This window comes from Phyllostomus discolor, chromosome 1, assembly GCF_004126475.2.
Source record: "Phyllostomus discolor isolate MPI-MPIP mPhyDis1 chromosome 1, mPhyDis1.pri.v3, whole genome shotgun sequence".
In the NCBI taxonomy this organism is placed as follows: Eukaryota; Metazoa; Chordata; class Mammalia; order Chiroptera; family Phyllostomidae; genus Phyllostomus; species Phyllostomus discolor.
This window is the reverse complement of record NC_040903.2, coordinates 195,530,901-195,550,599: the sequence shown is the minus strand read 5'-3', so window position 1 is coordinate 195,550,599 and position 19,699 is coordinate 195,530,901. Positions and strand designations below refer to the sequence as shown.

Genomic DNA, 19,699 nt, shown 5'->3' with positions numbered 1-19,699 from the left:
CTCCTAACTGATGCTAAGGGTGGCAGTCACTACTGTATTCATGAACAGAAGAAGGACATTAAGAGGGAGGGGGGAACTTAGGAGTCTAAGGCCTATAACAAAATGAATGTTCCCCTGAAATTATGAAAGATAATAAAAAATAACACCATTATAAAAACTTAAATAGATCAGTATTTTTTCTGTGCGTAAAACAAACAAAAAAACTATATTCTAAACTACATAAAATTTCAAATCCACTGGTAGAGAATACAAAAAATATCCCAACCTAAATATTATAATGGTAAAGCCTTTTTTTTTTAATGGTAAGGATTTAAAAGACCAACAACATACCCTAATAGGAAAGTATGAAAAAAAAAAAAGAGCCCTGGCTGGTGTGGCTCAGTGGATTGAGTACACGCCTGTGAATCAAAGGGCTGCCAGCCAGTTCGATTCCCAATCAGAGCACATGCCTGGGTTGCAGGCAGGATCCCCAGCTGGGAGTGTGTGAGAGGCAACCAACTGATGTATCTCTCACACATCAACGTTTCTCTCCCTCTCTTTCTCCTTCCCTTCCCCTCTCTCTAAAAATAAATATTTATTAAAGTATGAAAAAAGACAAGCACTATAGTAAAATTCTGGGTGAAAGATTACATTGCATTTAAATACACATCAGAAAATGGCATGTAAATTGTAATTTCACCTATAAAACTTATGTATGAGTGGGGTATACATATACCTGTGTGGTAACATTTAAAAAGTAAACTACACTTAAATAAAAGGGGCATGTTAGAAAACATGGTTTCTGTTAAGAAACAGCACATTACCAAATTTTTAAAGTTGATATGAAAAGTTTAGAACATTACTAGATTCATGATACACCATGCGCTAAAAAACTCTAAAAATGACACTCTATATTTCTAATAAGCATGGGGTATGTCATGTCCTATAACAGTCTTTTCCTTTTAAATGGCAAGCTTTATTTTAAAAAATCCTTATTTTGGGAACAAAATAATTTAGGATGGTGGTGAGAGAGGAAACTCCAACCACAAAAGCACACTGTAGAAAGAGGTTTCTAGCAAAATCTCATTGAAAGACATTCATTTAACTTAAGTAATATTCAAAAAATAAAGGAATAAAACATATGGAAAATGGTTAGAATAATTAAACTTATAAATAAACCAACTGCATAATAAAAAGTACTAATAACCTCCCCCAAACAGCATGATTCATGAAGCATAAAAGTGCATCGCTGTTATAAACTAAACTACATCACGGTCAGCTTAAGATGACATGAGACCAATGTCACTCCAATGAGCTTAATAAAACAAAATTTATAAATGACCTGATAATCCTAAAAGAATACTGTTATGTATGCGATAGTAACTCACCCTCTGAAGCTCTGCATCTGGATCTGGATGTCCTTCTGCCAGAAGTCGCTGCCTGATTTCCTCTAGCTCTTCCTTCTCTCTTTTCCTGTCCCGTTCATCTGCTTCCATTTCCTTTTCCCTATCACGCAACCTTTTCTGAAGAGCACTTCCTCTGCAAAAGAATATCGTAACAGGCCATCTTCAATACTCAGACCATCAACAACTGCATATGAGGTCTCCAAAATCACTTTCTTTCAATACTAAAAGCTGTATGCTAACAGACTGAAAATTCTTAATGTTCTGTATATGCAGAACACCCAAGACATCATGATCTCTATGCATTACTGTTTAATAAGTGAGCACTGTATTATCACTTAATACCATGCCTCATTATTAAGTCATTCTAAAAAACTATCTAAAACAGACGAGTAACTTCCAGAAAGAAAGGAAGCTCTCATTTTGTGCCTACCCCACAGGGAAACCCCAATATGTAACTTGTGCTCTTGGATGCCAAATTGTGAAAAATTAACACAAGAAGTTGTGACACTAAGAATAACTCTATATCTTCAAGTAAAATAAACTCTTTCCCTTGTGGAAAAAGTCCTAGAAAACAGTGCAGAATCAATAAAAAATACAGGTTCTAACTAGCAATGTATTATATCTCAGAACGCTGAACTATGTACTGCTATTTCATGATTCAGTAAGTTTACATTCTTTGGATTTTCTACAAAATCAAATCTTTGACATTTTTTCAGTAAGTTGCTAACTCTGATGTTTCCATTGTTTGGCTCTAGTGTATAAAACTTAATTATATATTAAATGCCTTTACTATATGGCTGGATCATATGAGGCACATGAGGTTTTTTATTTTTTAAAGATTTTATTTACAGCCCTGGCTGGCGTAGCTCAGTGGATTGAGCACGGGCTGGGAACCAAAGTGTCCCAGGTTCGATTCCCAGCCAGGGTACATTCCTGGGTTGCAGGCCATAACCCCCAGCAACCGCACATTGATGTTTCTCTCTCTCTCTCTCCCTCCCTTCCTTCTCTCTCTAAAAATAAATAAATAAAATCTTTAAAAAAATTTGTTTTAAAAAAAGGAAAAAAACCAAAATATTAAAAAAAATATTTATTCATTTTTAGAGAGAGGAGAAGAGAAGGAGATAGAGAGAAACATCAATGTGTGGTTGCCTCTCACGCACCCTACTGGTGACCTGGCCCACAACCCGGGCATGTGCCCTGACTGGGAATTGAACTGGTGACCCTTTGGTTCACTGCCCACGTTCAATCCACTGAGCTACACTAGTCAGGGTAGATTTTTTATAAATTAAAATATTGTCCCTATCTTCAGGGACATTAGTTTGGAGTAGAGAGAGCAGAGCAAAGCCAACAATTTTATAGCAGTGACTTAAGTGCTGGCATCAAAGCAGTTTAGAAATGCCATGGGAACAAAGAGATGAGGGAAGGTAGGTTTCACCAACACTCACTTCACAGTAACATATCAACTGGGTGGGGGAGGGGATATAAGGGTGTCCGGATTGCTTTGTGGCACTGATGAAATCCTTGAAGACATCAATTTCTAGACCACCTTAGGCAGTTATAAAGGTCAGTTATAACTTGCTATAAAAACTGGACATCTTTAAAATAAGTGAAATACTATTACGGACTACCCCCACACCAAAAAGATACATATAATTGTGGATCCTTTGCCAAGTGCTCTTTCCCCCACTGCCCAACCATCCTCCCCCCAACAGCGTATCAGCTATGGGGGTGATTATACGATAGAATATGGAGATTTTGGTTTCTTTTTTATTCTGCAGAACTTGTGAACTTGTACTCCTTAGACAAGGGAAACTACAGCTAAAAATGCTGAATATACGAATTCATAAAACAAGGATTCTTTACCTGTAATATTTGGGATCATCTCTATCATCATCATAATCTTCTAAGAATTCTTTCAGTCGTTTAGCTTCTTTTGCCTTTGAGGAAATGAAGGACAAAGTGTGCAAGATTAACATAAAAGTCATTTAGGTTACACCCTCCCCTTCCTTGGGAACAGATTTTTCTTATCCATACCACTTGAACTTTGTAATTCTCATATACTTCATTTATTAAATGTGCATAAGAGTATTTTTTTGTCTTTTAATCATAAGACAAGTCAGACTTAGGACGTATCTGTAAAATAAAACTACATATACTATGCTATAATAAATTTCCTCTCTGAATATAATCTTCAAACTACAGCCATTATTTTCTAATTAATGAAACCTGAGCATACCAAGAAACAAAACTGAAAGTTATCTTACTGAGTACGTTATGTTAACCGAACAAAAAAATATTCTCAATTGTTTCACTTGCAGGTAAATGATGCTACAGAGTAGTTTTTTGTGAAATGCAGGATTAAAATTTTAAATCACATTCATGCATCAACCTAAAGGTTTGCCTGTCTCACTTTGAGTATACAAACCATGGAAATACATAAACCTCTTACTCCTGTTTTTGGAATTTTAAGTACAAATATTGTATTTAATTGCAGCTATATCTAACAATTACATATGTATAAATACCTAATCTGGATCTATATTATATGGACAATAAAATCTACATACAAAGCAGGTAACAGCAGGTTTCTGACTACACTAAATTTTTAACACACTTCATCCAGTTAGTATTACCTCTTTAAAAGACTTTCCCAATCTAATCCCCTCTATGACCCACTCCTCCTCGAGTCTCTCTGTACTCCCAAAAGACTGTTAATACACAGTCTTTTTGCCTTTTTGCATGGTGAAGACCATGCCTTAAACACTCTCACACTTGCTACAGCACGTGCCTTATCTCTCTGACAATACTACTCGTAGACTACCAGGTAGCCATAACAATACAAATACCTAAATAAAACACAGGAAGGCTGATAAAGGCAAACACTAAAACAAATGTAAGTTACCACTCCTGAAGAGCAGAAACTGCCACTTTTTACATCAGACTTCTGTTACTTGAACATTTTCACAATGAGCAAATAAATGCTATTGTTTTTTTTAAGTCCCCAAACAAAAAATAATAGGAAATTTTTCTCCAGAAAGATAGGTTTCAGATTTGCTTATAGGAAGCACAATCACTTCAAATTTATTTCACAATGTTCTTCATGGCAAACATTTCTTTAAATAATTATGTCTCTTACTATATTATTCTCTTCCTACTTTCTAACCTAGGGATGAAAAAGAAATTCTAGAACAAGAGCTACAATCCACGGAAATAAAAAGTACTTTAAATAATTCAGTAACGTTAGCGGATGTACGATCCAGAACACCCACACTATCTATCTAATTGCTGCATGCACCCTTTTGGTTACTTACAAAAATTCCCTCTATGTCTCATGTTCAAAAGCTATTTGAAGAAGATTCCTAACTTCAGTGAAGTTTTGGGAAGAATAATCTCCAAACTGGAGATAAAGAAACTTTCATGAAATTCTGGCAAAGACAGAACACATGGAACATACTACTAAAGCAAATACTATGATAAAATATACTTTTGTCATTTTAGTAACAACCTAAACCAATTGCTTCACTCTTACATATCAAGCAATGCAAATGTGAAAAACAAGATGTATTTTTTATGACTATCATATAGTCAAAAAAATAAATAGTATTCTGAGGAAGAAGTATAATCCGTAAGTGTTATATACAGAAGACAACAGTTTTGATTTATGAAACTAGAGGTCTTCTCATGACACTCTCCTCCATCCATATGTACCACCCAATACAGAATATCAAAGCTTCTTCAAATTCAAAGGTGTTGCAGATTCTTAATCAGAGAATGTTCTATAAACTCTCATTTTACGTAATACTCTATGACAGATTTACTTTAAAAGTATGCCAAAATGTAATTTTGTTTACAGATAGCAAAAATATAAAAAATAGGAGGAAAAAAGATTTTGGTGTACTGAAAGTTTCTCAAGGTTACTTAAAATATATGAAAATAAAATTATACTGGGAGCTCATATACTTTAAAGTTACTTTTAGTTAAGAGTAAAGATTTGATCTCATTTATATCTGAAAATCACTGATTTATAACTAGAAGATTACCATTTCTCTTCTTCTTTCTTCTTCTCTTTCAGCCTCTTTCTCATATTCCCGAGTTTTCTTCCGTTCTCTGATTTCCCAATTCTTGAGACGCTAAAAATGAAATTTCAGAATCTTAAAAATGTATACAAAGGGTTAAATTTTTGACTAAGCTACTAAGTACCAAGCTTTACAAATAAAAGCATTTCCTCAATTTACCTCTTGATAAGCAGCTTCTTTCTCTCTGAGTTTTCTCTCAAGTTTTCTTCGTTCATATGCATCTTCTTCATCCTCCTCTCGGTCCCTCTTCTTGTCTTTCTCTCTCTCTCTTTCACGCTCACGTTCCCGTTCTCTCTCTCTCTCGCGTTCTCTTTCTCGTTCCCGTTCTCTCTCTCTCTCACGTTCCCGCTCCCGTTCCCTTTCACGATCTCTGCTCTTTTCTCTACACACAAAAAAGAAAAAATAAAAAATCTGTCAGTCTCCTTTCTGTTTTCCTTTAAAACCAAGAAAGAGAGAACATATATTATATGAAATATACAAACTCACAAGCCAGAATTCAGCATTTGATCTCTGCACAACTGTAAAATCCTCTGTATTTGTCAAAGAGACATAGAATATATTTCCAGCCCCAAATTCTGAACTCAATGTTAATGCATATTGATATCTCAGAACACAAACACACAAAGACACTGGGTATAAGACATAAAAAAGACTAATAAACATGTTAAAAGATAGTCTGTTTCACTAGTGGTCAAGGAATAAAGATGTTGGAAGGGTGTGGAGAAAAGAGCATTTTGGCATCTTACACAGATAAATTAAATTCATATTTAGGAGCAATAAAAAGTTCTCAAATGTTTAATTTGGAATGATAAAACTGAATTGCAGTGTATGGTATGGTGCCATGGGTCTAATTAAATACAAATATACATGTCTACATACAATATAATACACTATCTAATCTATGGATTCATATCTATAGTAGAAATATAAAAACACTGACTTTATATAGGTCAAAATCTCAATGATGGTTATTCAAAAGAATACTAGTTATTCCAGGGGAGGAAGGAAAAGAATAATTTGAATGCCCACTAAATAGTAAGAGCACTGAACTTCCAGTTTCAGCAACTGGTAAAATGGCCTAAATTGGACCTCCCTTCAGCTACAATAAGATGGAAAATCTGCAACACAGAAATGTATATCTGAGATAGAGAACGGGACATCCGGCTTGCGAGTGGGAACCCCTCTGCACTGTGTGTAACAGAAGAGAGAATTAAAAATGAGTGATGTTGAGAAGGGCAAGATTTTTGTTCAGAAGTGTACCCAGTGCCATACTGCGGAAGACGGAGGAGAACACAAGACCAGGTCTAATCTCCACAGTCTATTTGCCTGAAAGACAGATTAGGCCCCTGGATTTCTTACAGGGACGCCAACAAGAACAAAGGCATCACCTCAGGAGAGGTTACACTGATGGAGTATTTGAAGAATACCAACAAGTACACTCCTAGAACAAAAATGATCTTTGCTGGCATTAAGCAGCGTACAGAGAAGGCAGATTCGACAGCTTATCTTTAAAAAGCTACTACTGAGTAATAGTTGGCCACTGACTTATTGCAAGTGTCTCGTAGCTTTACGTGTACTGTACTTAAAATGATCTCATACACCAGAATTCAGATCGTGATGGCTGATAGAACATTTCTTTTGCTCAGTCCTGATTTAAATAAAACTGGCTTGTGGTTAAATGAGTGCGATCAGCTTTGAGAACTGTGATGGTAATTCTGGCTCAGCAAGGGCTATCACTATTCTCCCCTTTTAAAAATATGATTGGACTTGATTCATAATGTTCAACTTTTGACACAGATGGCAAATGCCATCTCAAAACCTATAGAAGATTGGTTTTATATTTAGATTTATGCAACTGGTTATATTAACATGTTTAAATACTGAGAAAATATTGTTGCTTCACTGTTTCTTTGAACTTATGTTTCAAATTGTGTTCATTAACCTGTTAAAAGGCAAGGGCTGAAGATAAGCCGGCAGTGTCCATTTTATCTTCTGTGGTCCTAACTATGCCAATTTAATTAAAATCTCCTGTATCTAATCTGTTGCCTTTTACTTAAAGGCATTTTAGTGTCATTTATGTGTAATATCAAATAAAGAATATTTAACTTTTCAAAAATATGTTTGAAAACTAGCTTGAGAAAAAAGATGTGCTTTTCTTCCTCCCCCCCTCCTATTTCTCCGTTTTCTTTCTTTCTTTTTTTTTTTTTTTAAGATTTTATTTATTTATTTTTAGGGAGGGAGAGAGAGAGAAAGAGAGAGAGAGAGAGAGAAACATCAATGTGCGGTTGCTGGGGGTTATGGCCTGCAACCCAGGAATGTACCCTGGCTGGGAATCGAACCTGGGACACTTTGGTTCCCAGCCCGTGCTCAATCCACTGAGCTGCGCCAGCCAGGGCCTCTCCGTTTTCCATTGTCTTTCCTTTTTACCTCCTCATTCCTAAACAATTTGTGATTCATCAATTGAAATCAATATAATTAAGAAAAAATTCTAAATACAACAAAACTGCAATTAGGAGTCATAAAGAGTACATTAAAGTCTGGGAGGTGAGTTTCAGGCGTCTAGAGGACTACAGGACCCAATAAAGGACACCGGAGGCGGAATGCTGGGGTGCTAGAGCTGAATTCCCAGTATACAGGACCTCAATGAGACACTAACTAGGGAAAAAAAGGCCACTGGCCCAGGAAGACAACAGAGAATCCTGCCTGCCCATAGAACTGGGTGAACAGTGGTGTGTGTTCTGAGTGTGTGTAAAAACTGGCTTAACACAGAAACTAATTTTAAAGATGAAAATTGTTACTCTCACCAGTGTTTCTTACACGTGCAATATAGCAAGCCAGGCATGCTCTGTGCCTAAGTTCTCTCTCATCACATGTATATAAATAGTCCTAAGAATGCTAACCTGCAGTTCGATTAAAGCTATCAGGAACACAGTAACTTCTATGAAGCCTTACCTTGATCGACTCCGATCCTTATTGCGATCTGAACTCCGTTCCCGATCGCGGTCACGGTCTCTTTCTCGATCGCGGTCTCGATCTCTCTCCTTCGTCCGGTCACGGTCCCTATCCCGTTCTCGTTCCCGCTCCCGTTCCTTCTCCTTTTCTCGTTCACGTTCTCTTTCCCTTTCTCGTTCCCGTTCTCGCCTTTCTCGTTCCCTTTCACGCTCCCTCTCTCTTTCTCTCCGTTCTTTCTCAATTTCCTGTCTTTCTTTTTCTTTTTTGCCTTTCTCTTCTTCCAGTTTCTAGAAACCAATAAAAGTACTTTTAGAGTTAACTCTGTAGCTCCCATATTCAGAATTTCCCCGGCGCACTGCCCAACATTGGGGGGGAGGGGCAACAAAAAACAGCAGCAACAACAACAAAAAAAAACCACTGGTACTTTATGATCAAATACTTGTGGTTTTACTTGACAAATTAAACTAAAGTATCACAAGACTAATTAGATTTCGTGCAAAACCATATGCTCTACCGAGACCAGGTATCTCCAATCTTGGATGCTGGGAGATTGTGTCAAGTGTGGCTGGCCACTCAATGATTATGAAATAACTAAAATGACCATGACAAATGTGTTGGTTCACAATAATTTCTAGTAATACAATCACTTGGCTAAAATGTAATTCTTCCCATTATAAATTTCTGTAAATCACCAGGACTACTGATACTAATTTCAGCCCCAGACTTCCCATTACCTAAAGGCTACTAGTTACAGTTTTAAAGAAAAGGTGGGAAAAGAGGCCACTGTAACCCAACTAAATAATCTACCCTCTGGTGTGCCCACCCTCCAAAAGGCAAGGTGAATTCAGCCAAGATCTGCTTTACTATCCGTGTTGAAACATTTACTCCCATCATTACAAGATGGATAGCCCACCAAATGCAAAAGTTTAAAAATCACTCACTTCAAGCAAAAAATGTACATTATTGTAATAAGTTTTATTTAACTTAACCATAAAAGCAACATATTTATGCCCCTTATGCCTATAAGACAATAAAAATATATTGACAGTGATAAATCCATCCTTGGAAGGAACAATTGCGTATGAACTTACAGATGCTGTGCTAGGACATGGATCGCCAACACTGGATTAACCTTGCCTACAAGCTATGTTTCTGGGAGGAAGAGCAAGTACATGGTTCACAAACAAACCAAATAACAAAGTAAGACCAAGTTTGCACCCTGACAAGATTACCAGTGTATCACACGATTTCTATACAATCTCAGAAAGAAAAAGAAAATACCCCAAACAGGAAAACAAAACAAAAACAAAACATATTTATCCCTCTGGTTCCACGATCAGAGTCACTGAAATAAACTAGCAATAAATGTGCATTTTTTTCTTTTCTCAGTCATGTAAAGCATTTAAAACAACTTTAAAAAGCAATCTTACCTGTTACACTCTTTTTCTCTTGCTCATGGACCAGAGAACTGAGAGAGGAGTATGAAAGAAAGGCTAATGCGTGAGAAATCAATATATTCAGCTGCTGTGCCAGTCTTTATCAAAGTAGAATGTAGGCAAAGCTAAAACTGAATACATTGAAATTACAAAGGGAAGAGAAAAAGAAAATGGTAGAAAGAAGACAGACAACTGTAAGCTCTTTAGAGGGCCAAATTCTAATTTCTGAAACAGTTCTATAAAATTATAAAAATTTAAATTTTACAATGAGGCTAGACTACATAAAACTTACCTCAGTGTCATACACTTATAAAGAAATTTATTTCTGAGATAAATACTTACAGATTATTTTAGCTGTTCCAATAATTTCTTTTGTAGAATTCCTCAATTTTTTAACTCTTGCTTAGTCACTGCACTACTTAATTTCTTAAGTGTATAGTTTCACTTATGTAAATAACAATTTGTTTCAAACTCAATTCAAAGGTTTTGTTCTAAGTAAATGAAAAGGTGAGTGAATCTGGTTCATACTAAATACATTTCTAAAAGATTATATCTGCAATAAATAGATACAAACACACACACATATATATTTTAAGACAAAGACTGAAGAAAGAGGAAATGGAGACTAAACTGATGTAAGAAAGTAATGAAACAATGAAGAGAGAAGGATAGGAAAAAATCGTAAATCTTACCTTATTCTCTCTTCAGACTCGTCCGTGCTGTAAATGGACGCCCCCTGCCACGCTGATACCCTGACAGTCTGCGGTTATTTAATAAACTCATACCAAAACATGCAAAGGTTCACTGAGCTCATTTTTTGTTACTCAAGTTTTAAACATTTCCTTTAACCATACCACCCAGTAAAATAAACATTTTTTCTTTTCCATTTTGACTTTGTTAAAGCACGTTTTGGAAATTCAAAACATTCCCCCTGTAGTGAATTAAGTCTTAGGCAAATGCCTAACAGCTTCTCAAAACTCTGAAGCAGGTATCTTGAATTAATTAAGAACACAATTTCACCATACTTTTTTACCAATGACATGACAGGGTTTAAACAAATAACAAAAAGGGAGTAAACCACACACATAACTGTATACTATTTTCAAGCTTACTCAGACACTGAATTTGAATATTAAACCTAACCAAAAGTATTCCTCTAAACTGACTTCCCATGGACTACCCTTTTAAGTCTAAAAATCGATTCAGCAGAACTGTATTTGTGCTTTTAGACATATTTAATTCTTGAAAAAGCACTGTGTGTGTCAGCTAGGGCTGGGCCTGGAAAATAAGTGTTTCGCAGCATTGATTCAATGGCATTAATTGTCAACTTGGAATTTTGAAAGCAGTAAGAAAAACTAAGATTAAATAAAAGAAAATATAGGCACACCATTTCACTGAATTAAAGGTCACTCAGTCTTATGAGGAAGAACCAGTAATATTTTAGCTGTAACATTAAAATATATTTCATGCAGTGTTTGCATTTCACTGTCCATAAGCATCACCTTCAACATCAGCGAACATTCACAGATGCACTGTCGTTGAGAGAAGCTTTCAATAGGCGAAACGCGTGAGTGGGATTTACTATGCACAAATACCCATTTCCAAGCCAGTTACCCCTTTGCATATTTTTCTGAGGGGGCATCCATAAATATAATAAAAAACAGAAGCTCATACTTACATCCTATTCCTTGTTACTTTCCAAGCTGAGTGTTTCATCTTGCATTAGTCACCATATGATCTCTATCATAATGGTGGGGGGTCAATGAATAGATTAGCTTTATGGGCATTTACAGTTCTTCCATGCATCTAAAATTTGGTAAGTCTGGTAACCACTGACCTACTTTTTAAATCTCCCCCTCTCAACTAAAGCTATGCAAATATAAATCTTAAATTTTAACCTCAGCTCTAAAGAAATGGTTTTCCTAAGATTAAGTTAAATAACTGCCCCCAGAAATACACTACAGTGTATGTTATCCTGCCCCCTTGAATCTAGTTTAAATCTGACCTTGATGTTTATGTTGAAATCTAAAAATAAAATCAGATTTCACTCATATTAAAGTGAGATGACTGCAGAGTAGTAAGTAACTGAAAAAACTAAGTACAGTAAGTCATGGTCCACTTTAATATGGTATTGGTCTTCTGTTTTTTTCTATCTAAATACCAATTAAACCTATAAAAAGCATTTAAAAGTATATCCTAATGTAAGGTTGATTTTTTTTGTCTGTTTGCTTTGGATTCTGTAAAAAGTCTAGATTGGTATCAAGGGAAAAAAACAAGAATACTACCTTGTGTGTGTCTCTGAATTTGCTGATCTCTCTGGATATCAGGTCTCTTTTGTCTTCTTCCATTTCTATAGCATTTATATCCTCCTAAAACACAAAGGGGACAAGAGGGAATGCATAAAGATCAGTCTAATGAAAATAAAGGTTACATATCTGTACAGGTCTTACTAAAGATACAGGTAAATAAATTAAAAGAACTAATATAGTAACAAATAAGTGTTATTAATTTGTTACAAATAAGTGTAACAAATCTAACACAGTTAAATAGGGAAAATCATATAAACAAGAATCACAAATCTGGCAATTAGCAGTAAACACAGTTATTGTAAAAGCCTACAACATGAACAAACCTTAGTGATGAGTGGATAAGGGATCAGAGGTGCCACTGGAAATCTGCGGAAAATCTGCGAAAAAATCCAGGAAGAGTTTTTAAAAACAAACAAACAAACAAAGCAGTAAGAGTTCACATTATTCTGCAAAACAATGCTCTGTAAGTTTCTGTTATAAACAATTCAGAATCTGTGACATTTTCTGGATTTCAAATTATTGGAAAATAAAGAACAGATTTCACTCACTCTATAACCTCTCCCATCACCTCCTCTCCCTCCAACTCCCCTAAGCAATGGAGTGAGGATGGTCTCATACTAGCAGGGCTCTTTCTTTGAGTCAGATTTGGAAACAATCATACCAAGAAAATGTGTCTATAATTTCTGCCAAAGAGCAGGATTTCTTTGATCCTCTCTTCCAAACCCATATCCAACATTATTGTCTAGTTATTTTCTCCTTTTCCATTAGTGAGGAAGGGAGAACACTCCACAGGCCTCAATTAGCCTGTACCTGACTAACTCTTCCAATTACTATTCCCAATTTTTGGCATTTCACCAGGCAGGTATTTACAACCACATGAGAAAGAATAAGCCAAGTAATAAAAATGTATGTGGCCACAAAGAGCATTGAAGATGGCCTAATACGACAATAAAATCCAAAATAATATAAACCTTGATATTAAATCCAGTATGTTTCACAGTACTTTTTCTTGGCATAGGCAATCCATGAATATAGCATAATTGTAACATTTTCAAAGAACACTCTTGTCCTAACTATTATGGCTCAGTGAGCTGAATGTCGTTATCCCTTAAACCGAAAGGTCACCAGTTCCATTCCCAGTCAGAGCACATGCCTGGGTTGCAGGCCAGGGCCCCAGCAGAGATTCATGCAAAAGGCAACTAGTTGAGGTTTCTCTCCCTCTCCCTTCTCTTCCCCTCTCTATAAAAATAAATAAAATCTTAAAAAAAAACCCACTCCCCATAATTTCTCTAAGTTTATTCAAAAGAAATGGGTATAAAAAATAAACATTTTCTTTCAAGCTGGATCCCCTACTGTTCAGTTAGCTTGGTCTGACAAAGAATGGTGATAATAAAATACACTAAGGTGGAGTGCTTCATCCTGTGCTGCTCTTTCATAGTCCTCCAGTTAGAATTTAAACAGCATTATTGTGCACAGAGGATATGAGACATAGTTTATAAGGAGAGGTGGCTAAAAATTTTTAAAATGGGTAAAAATCCTCAAGTGAATGAGACTAGCATCCTGCTTGGAGCAGTGACAGAGTGACAATGAGGGAGAGTAAGGTAAAACATGGCCAGCTCCTTCACAGCCAAACAAAAACAAAAACAAAAACATTTCACTTTAACCCTTAATATCAGTCCCTACACCTTATCACTCAAGGTTTGTTTCACCTTACTGAATCTGAATATTCAGATTCAGCGAAGCAGAAGCTGAAGCAGAAGCTTCCATGTCAGTACATTTTAAACATGGAAAACAAATGTTTTGGTTAAAAAATTAAACTTAATTGGTCAAATGAGGTTGAACAGTATATTATCATAAATACTAGTCATTCTGGTTTTTTTCCTCAGAAATTGAAGTGAAATGAAAGCACATGAGTGACACCATAAAAAGTAAACTGTACAAATGACTGTTGTCAGAAATCAGTAACACATACGTCCTCTTTCTTTTCCTTCTTCTTCTTCCTCGGGTGAGAGTCAGATTCTTGAGATGGGGCATTGAGCTCGCTGGAGTATTCGCGTATTAGAACTTCAATGGCCCCTTTGATCATCTGATCTCTTCTCTTTGTTTCTTCATCCAAGGCTTCTTCGTCATCATTAGTGACAGTTTCTGGCCTGGCATTCTTTAAAACAAAACAAAAGAAAAGAAAAAACAACAAAAACAAGGCAAATTCAGGAGTTGGAGGGGGAGGGAGGAAAAAATCAACCAAGAAAATGAAAATCATTCTAAAACAAGTTAGTATACAAAATAAACAAAATGTCTTCTCTAAAACATCCCTATAGTCCTAACTAAATGTAGATTTGGTTCTGCTCTTAACTTTGTAAAACTAAACTTTTGTTTTAGTGTTTCTTCCTTTGATGCTGGTACTTTATCACTTTCTTTTCCTTTCTTCCCTTGATAGCTAATATTCTGATCCTTAACTAGCTACAGAAATTTAAATCACAGGACTAGCATACTGCATTAAACATCTGCCAAGCTTTCCCAGTCCTTCAGACTGTCTTGCTCAATAGTTGCACAAAGAATGTTTCCTAAATAACTTAACAGTTGAAAATTTAATTACATGAAAAAAGCAAAGTATAATATTATGTATACGCTAGCTACTACTTAAACTAAAAGCATGTGCAGGTGAAGTGAACCAAAAAACACTGGAAAATTTTATACAATAAAATGCAAGCATCAGGTAGGTGCTGAAACAATGGTTTCTTTTTTCCCCTCTGCTTTTTATAATTTCTATAGTGTGGGAATATCACCTATAAAAATCATATACACTAAGTAAGAATCAACTGATTACTGCACAAATCTTTCTCCCCCATGACTTGCATATGTAACATAACAAAACCCCAAAATTCTCCCTGGCTGGTGTGGCTAAATGGGTTGAGTGTCGGCCTGCAAACCAAAGGGTCACCAGTTGGAGTCCCTCCCAGTCAGGGCACATGCCTGGGTTGCAGGCCAGGTCCCTAGTAGGGGGCACAGGGGAGGCAGCCACACATTGATGTTTCTTTCTCTTTCTCCCTCCCTTCCCCTCTAAAAATAAATAAAATCCTTTTTAAAAAGCACACACAAAATTCACATTGTAATGTTTCTCACAAGTAAGCAACTGACTGTAAAACTTCATTAATTTTAAAAAGAAGTCTAGATTGTTACTTGTGTCAATATGGAAAAAAATTACTGGCTTCTAATGTACTACTATTCTTGTTTCTAAGTTTTATTTCAAGTCCCCTGATTAAGGAGTTAATCCAGTTTAGACCACAAAATTTAGAGAATGACCTCAGAACACTGGATAATTTCCAGTTGGTTACTCTCAATTCCATGTGTATACAGTTTTAAATTAGAAAAGTTTTTGTGCACATACTTGTGTACAAAAACTTTCTTAATTTAAAACTGTATACACATGCATGCCCCAAAGTACGTATCAGTTTACCTGGTAAACATATACGGTGCACACTTTCAGATACACAAACATGAACCACGCTCTTCTGCACAAATGCTGGCTCCTGGTCACAATGCATACAACTCTACTCAAGGTTGACTTTAATTGTCAGTGTAAGAAAGACAAAAATAACCCTGTGGCTTCTTCATATAATCTAACAGTTATTTCTTAACCATCAGCATTCTGAAAGCTATCTCCAACGAATACTTACTCAACAAGCATTTATTTCTTAAATGAATTTACTCAACAAAGAGCCTATCATATGCAGAATACTATGCTAAATGGCAAACAATTCAAAATTCAAAAGAAATAACCTTGCCCTTAAGCATTTAACAATGAAGGAGAAGAGAAAGTTGTGATATAAATAACTTTAATATAAGTTGTGCAATATTATAAAACTAACCACTGTAAGAGTTTCTTTCTCAAACCTGCCTCTTCATCCAATCTTCTTGTTGCCAACCTTTTCTACCTGGCATCTTAAATAAAGACAAGATGCTTTACACAAGAACTGTAAGTAAACAACTAAAATAGTTTTTAAAAAATATTGTAACTATAATTCTGGTGATGTGTTCCTTTCTTACTTTAGATCAATCATCTATCACAGTAAGGTCTTTATGCGGCTTTCACTAAAATCCTACCAGTGAAACTCTACTCCACAGGCTGAAATTAAAGAGTATACCCTCCAGTAAACTTTTCACTGAAATGGAAGGTTTTGAAACACACATGGCTATTTCACCCAACCCTCAACTGCAGAGACCTAAATTCTTTATTATGAAAATATACTTTATGGAAGAGCATCCAAGTCTGTCTTTACTTTCCTCTATATTCCAAATTCCTTTTGATGGCCCTGGCTGGTGCGGCTCAGTGGATTTAGCACTGGCCTGTGAATCCAAACGTTGCTGGTTTGATTCCCAGTCAGGGCACATGCCTGGGTTGTGGGCCAGGTTCCCAGTAGGGGGTGTTCAAGAGGCAACCACACACTGATGTTCCCCTCTCTTTCTAACCCCTTCCCCTCTCTCTAAAAATAAATAAATAAAATATTTTTTAAAAGCCCTGGCTGGTGTAGCTCAGTGGATTGAGCTCAGGGCTGTGAACCAAAGTGTCACCGGTTCCATTCCCAGTCAGGGCACATGCCTGGGTTGCAGGCCAGGTCCCAGAGGGGGCCATCTGAGAGGCAACCACACACTGATGTTTCTCTCCCTCTCTCTGTAAATAAATAAATACATAAATAAAATCTTTTATTTAAATGTACATTTTTAGAAGGAAAGCTAATCAGCCCAAATCTCTTAACTAATTGTAAATGTAAGAAAACAAAAATAACCAGATATATCATAGAAAGAACAGTTATTTTTGGTTTCAAGTTGCTCTACCTCTGGGTCCTGAACCATAAACAATTTCCTGATTTCAAGTTTCTCCTTCCACTTCAGACACAAAAAGTGCATCCAATTAATACTGAACAGCAAAAGATGAAGGGTTTAGCAGTACAACAGAATCATAGAAACCCATTAAATATCTGAGATATTTATGTGGCCCACTTAATTTGGCTCCTTTGAGAGCTTCAATAGTAAAGCTACTAGTTATAAAGTTGGAAAACAGGTCTTCTAGGCTCCTCTGGCATTTAGAACAAGAACTTCTTTGGGAACTTAAGCAAATGCAGAGCTCTTTCTTTTGATGAAAAGCAGATTCAGCCAGACTAATCTGCAGGCAAAGATGTGAAGATATTCCTACTTATAGCAACTATCACCAATTAAAATGTAATGTAAGTGGCTCCTTCCAGAGATTATCTGTACTTCCAGCACTTCTAAGAATTCATTCTTGAATGTGTGATTAACAACCACCCCCTATGACAATCAAGCAGCTAGATCTACCTCTACTGCTGAACAGCCAGAAAGCAACAGGAGGTGGACTAGATCAGCACGGCTACCATAAATTAAATATTTTTACTAAAGGTCAAAATGTTACTTCTACAAATTCTGAAAAATCTCAATGAAAACTTCCAGTCAAGGTAATAGACAAGACACATAATTCCTCTTAAAATTCTGGATCAGAAAAAAGTCTCTCTTTCTAGACAAGTTTGTTTCTTTTTGGTCAAAGAGAACTCTGTAACTATGTTTTCTCTTTTGCTTAGAATCAGAAAAATGCCTGAATAAAGTAACATACAAGTTTCTTAATGTCTCAATTTTCATATCATCTATCTTAAGCCACTGCTCTCTAAATCTATTCAACAAATCAACAATAAAGGAGAAAAAACAAGTAACCTCTCATATTTTATCCTGAAAAATCATGACAAATCTGCACTCTATACTTCACAATATAGTTATACTTGCCTAAGTTACTTTTTAAAGTTTATCTGATAGTCCCTTGACTTTTTGAAAATCAAAATTGTTGTGGAAAACTGACATTTCAGCAAAATAATGCCATGTTTGTCTTGTGACGTCATGTACCTGGGCACCATGCCAACTGTACCCAGGAGTAATTATCTGTTAATTTTTTTATTTCATTTTATCTGAAATAATTGTTTCTTTTGGAGGTGGCTTCAATTCTATCCTTGAAGAAAGATACAAGCAGATTTAAGTTGTGGTTCCACTTGCTAGAGTCACAAATTGTGCATCTCCTTATTCATATAAATATACAGTGAAGGGCTTTACTTCATATTCAGAGCACATTACCTGCAAATACTACAAATTAAACCACTTCACAAGCGTATGAATAAACACAGCAAAAACAATGAATCGATTAATTCATTAGTGGAAATAAATAAGAAATCAATTATCACAGCAAGGAAAATCTGAAAACTCTTGTGGCATAGTTTTTTTTTTCTTAAAGGTTTTAGTGATGTGACAGGTAACACTGCTAATCTGAAATACAATTTACACTCCAGAGAAGCTGTATTTTATTATTTCCTTATAAAGCTAGCTAAGAACAGTAAGATTATCAGGACAGCAATATAACTATAATTGTTATTCAATAAATATGCATTCCATTCTTGCTATGGAAAGACTTTTTCCTAGGTTCTGTGGAAGTACAAGATATAGGGACACACACTGTGAACTTCTTGTCCTACCTCGTAATCAAACAATGGGGAGAAGGATACGGGAATGAAAAGGGTATAAAGGGCTGTGAGAAACAGATACAATATTATATACTACAAAGCAGACTGCCATGAACAACAGTAAAAACCTACTTGATATTAGAAGAGAGAATATGCCCTGGCTGGTGTGGCTCAATGGAATGAGTGCCAGCCTGTGAACCAAAGGGTCACCAGTTCGGTTCCCAGTCAGGGCACATGACTGGGTTGCAGGCTAGGTCCCCAGTAGAGGGGTGAATGAGAGGCAACTACATACTGATATTTCTCTCCCTCCCTTGGCCTCTCTATAATCTATCAATAAAAAGAAGAATTTAATTCTGCCTGAGAGGAATCAAGGGGTAGGACTGATGAAGGCTCCACGAGTTGAGTAGCATTTTAATTATACTAACTATATGAGCAGAATTTCAACAGGGAGCATGCATGGGCAAAAAGGACATGAGATGTCAGCAGAAACCAAGTTTGTGTGGACACATGACCAAATGGAGGGTGATTGACAGGGTACACTAGAAAGGTAGACTGAAGCAGGCCATGAGTGCTATGTTAAGAAAATGGACTTTAAACTGTTAAGGAACTCAAAACCATTAAGGATGGATGAGCAGGGGATTCGCATAACTATAGTTCCTTTTCTGAAATACAGGCAATACTGTAACAGTCAGATGAGACAAAACTAAATGCAGAAAAATGAGTTAAAATATTATTAAAAGTCTAAGGAAAGGTAAGAAAAAAGCTATTTACAAAACAATACTTAGAATTCAATCCTGTGTTTATAAAAGGACAAATACAACTACTCCTACCTTCATCCATACAGAAAACTGTCTAGAAGAATATGCAACAAAAATGTCTACAGTGGTTATTACTAATGGTGATGGGATTATGAGTGATACATAATTTCTCCTTTATAGCTTTATTTTATGAGTTTTTTTTAACAAAGTACAATTTGTTGTAAAGGGAGGGGAACCTAAAAACCTATTCTATTTTGAATGATAA

General features: G+C 35.9%; 1 protein-coding gene and 1 pseudogene across 1 annotated transcript in view; one reads left to right on the top strand and one right to left on the bottom strand.

The window, feature by feature from the left end:
• The window catches only part of RBM25 (RNA binding motif protein 25), a 49,067-nt gene that overhangs the window by 8,612 nt on the left and 20,756 nt on the right, over positions 1–19,699 (bottom strand). The window contains 8 exon segments of the mRNA XM_028506802.2: positions 1,368–1,518; positions 3,249–3,322; positions 5,426–5,515; positions 5,621–5,843; positions 8,414–8,700; positions 12,135–12,218; positions 12,482–12,535; positions 14,131–14,316. Of these exon segments, the coding sequence (XP_028362603.1) occupies positions 1,368–1,518; positions 3,249–3,322; positions 5,426–5,515; positions 5,621–5,843; positions 8,414–8,700; positions 12,135–12,218; positions 12,482–12,535; positions 14,131–14,316 (1,149 nt within the window).
• On the top strand, positions 6,678–6,991 carry LOC114492484 (annotated as a pseudogene).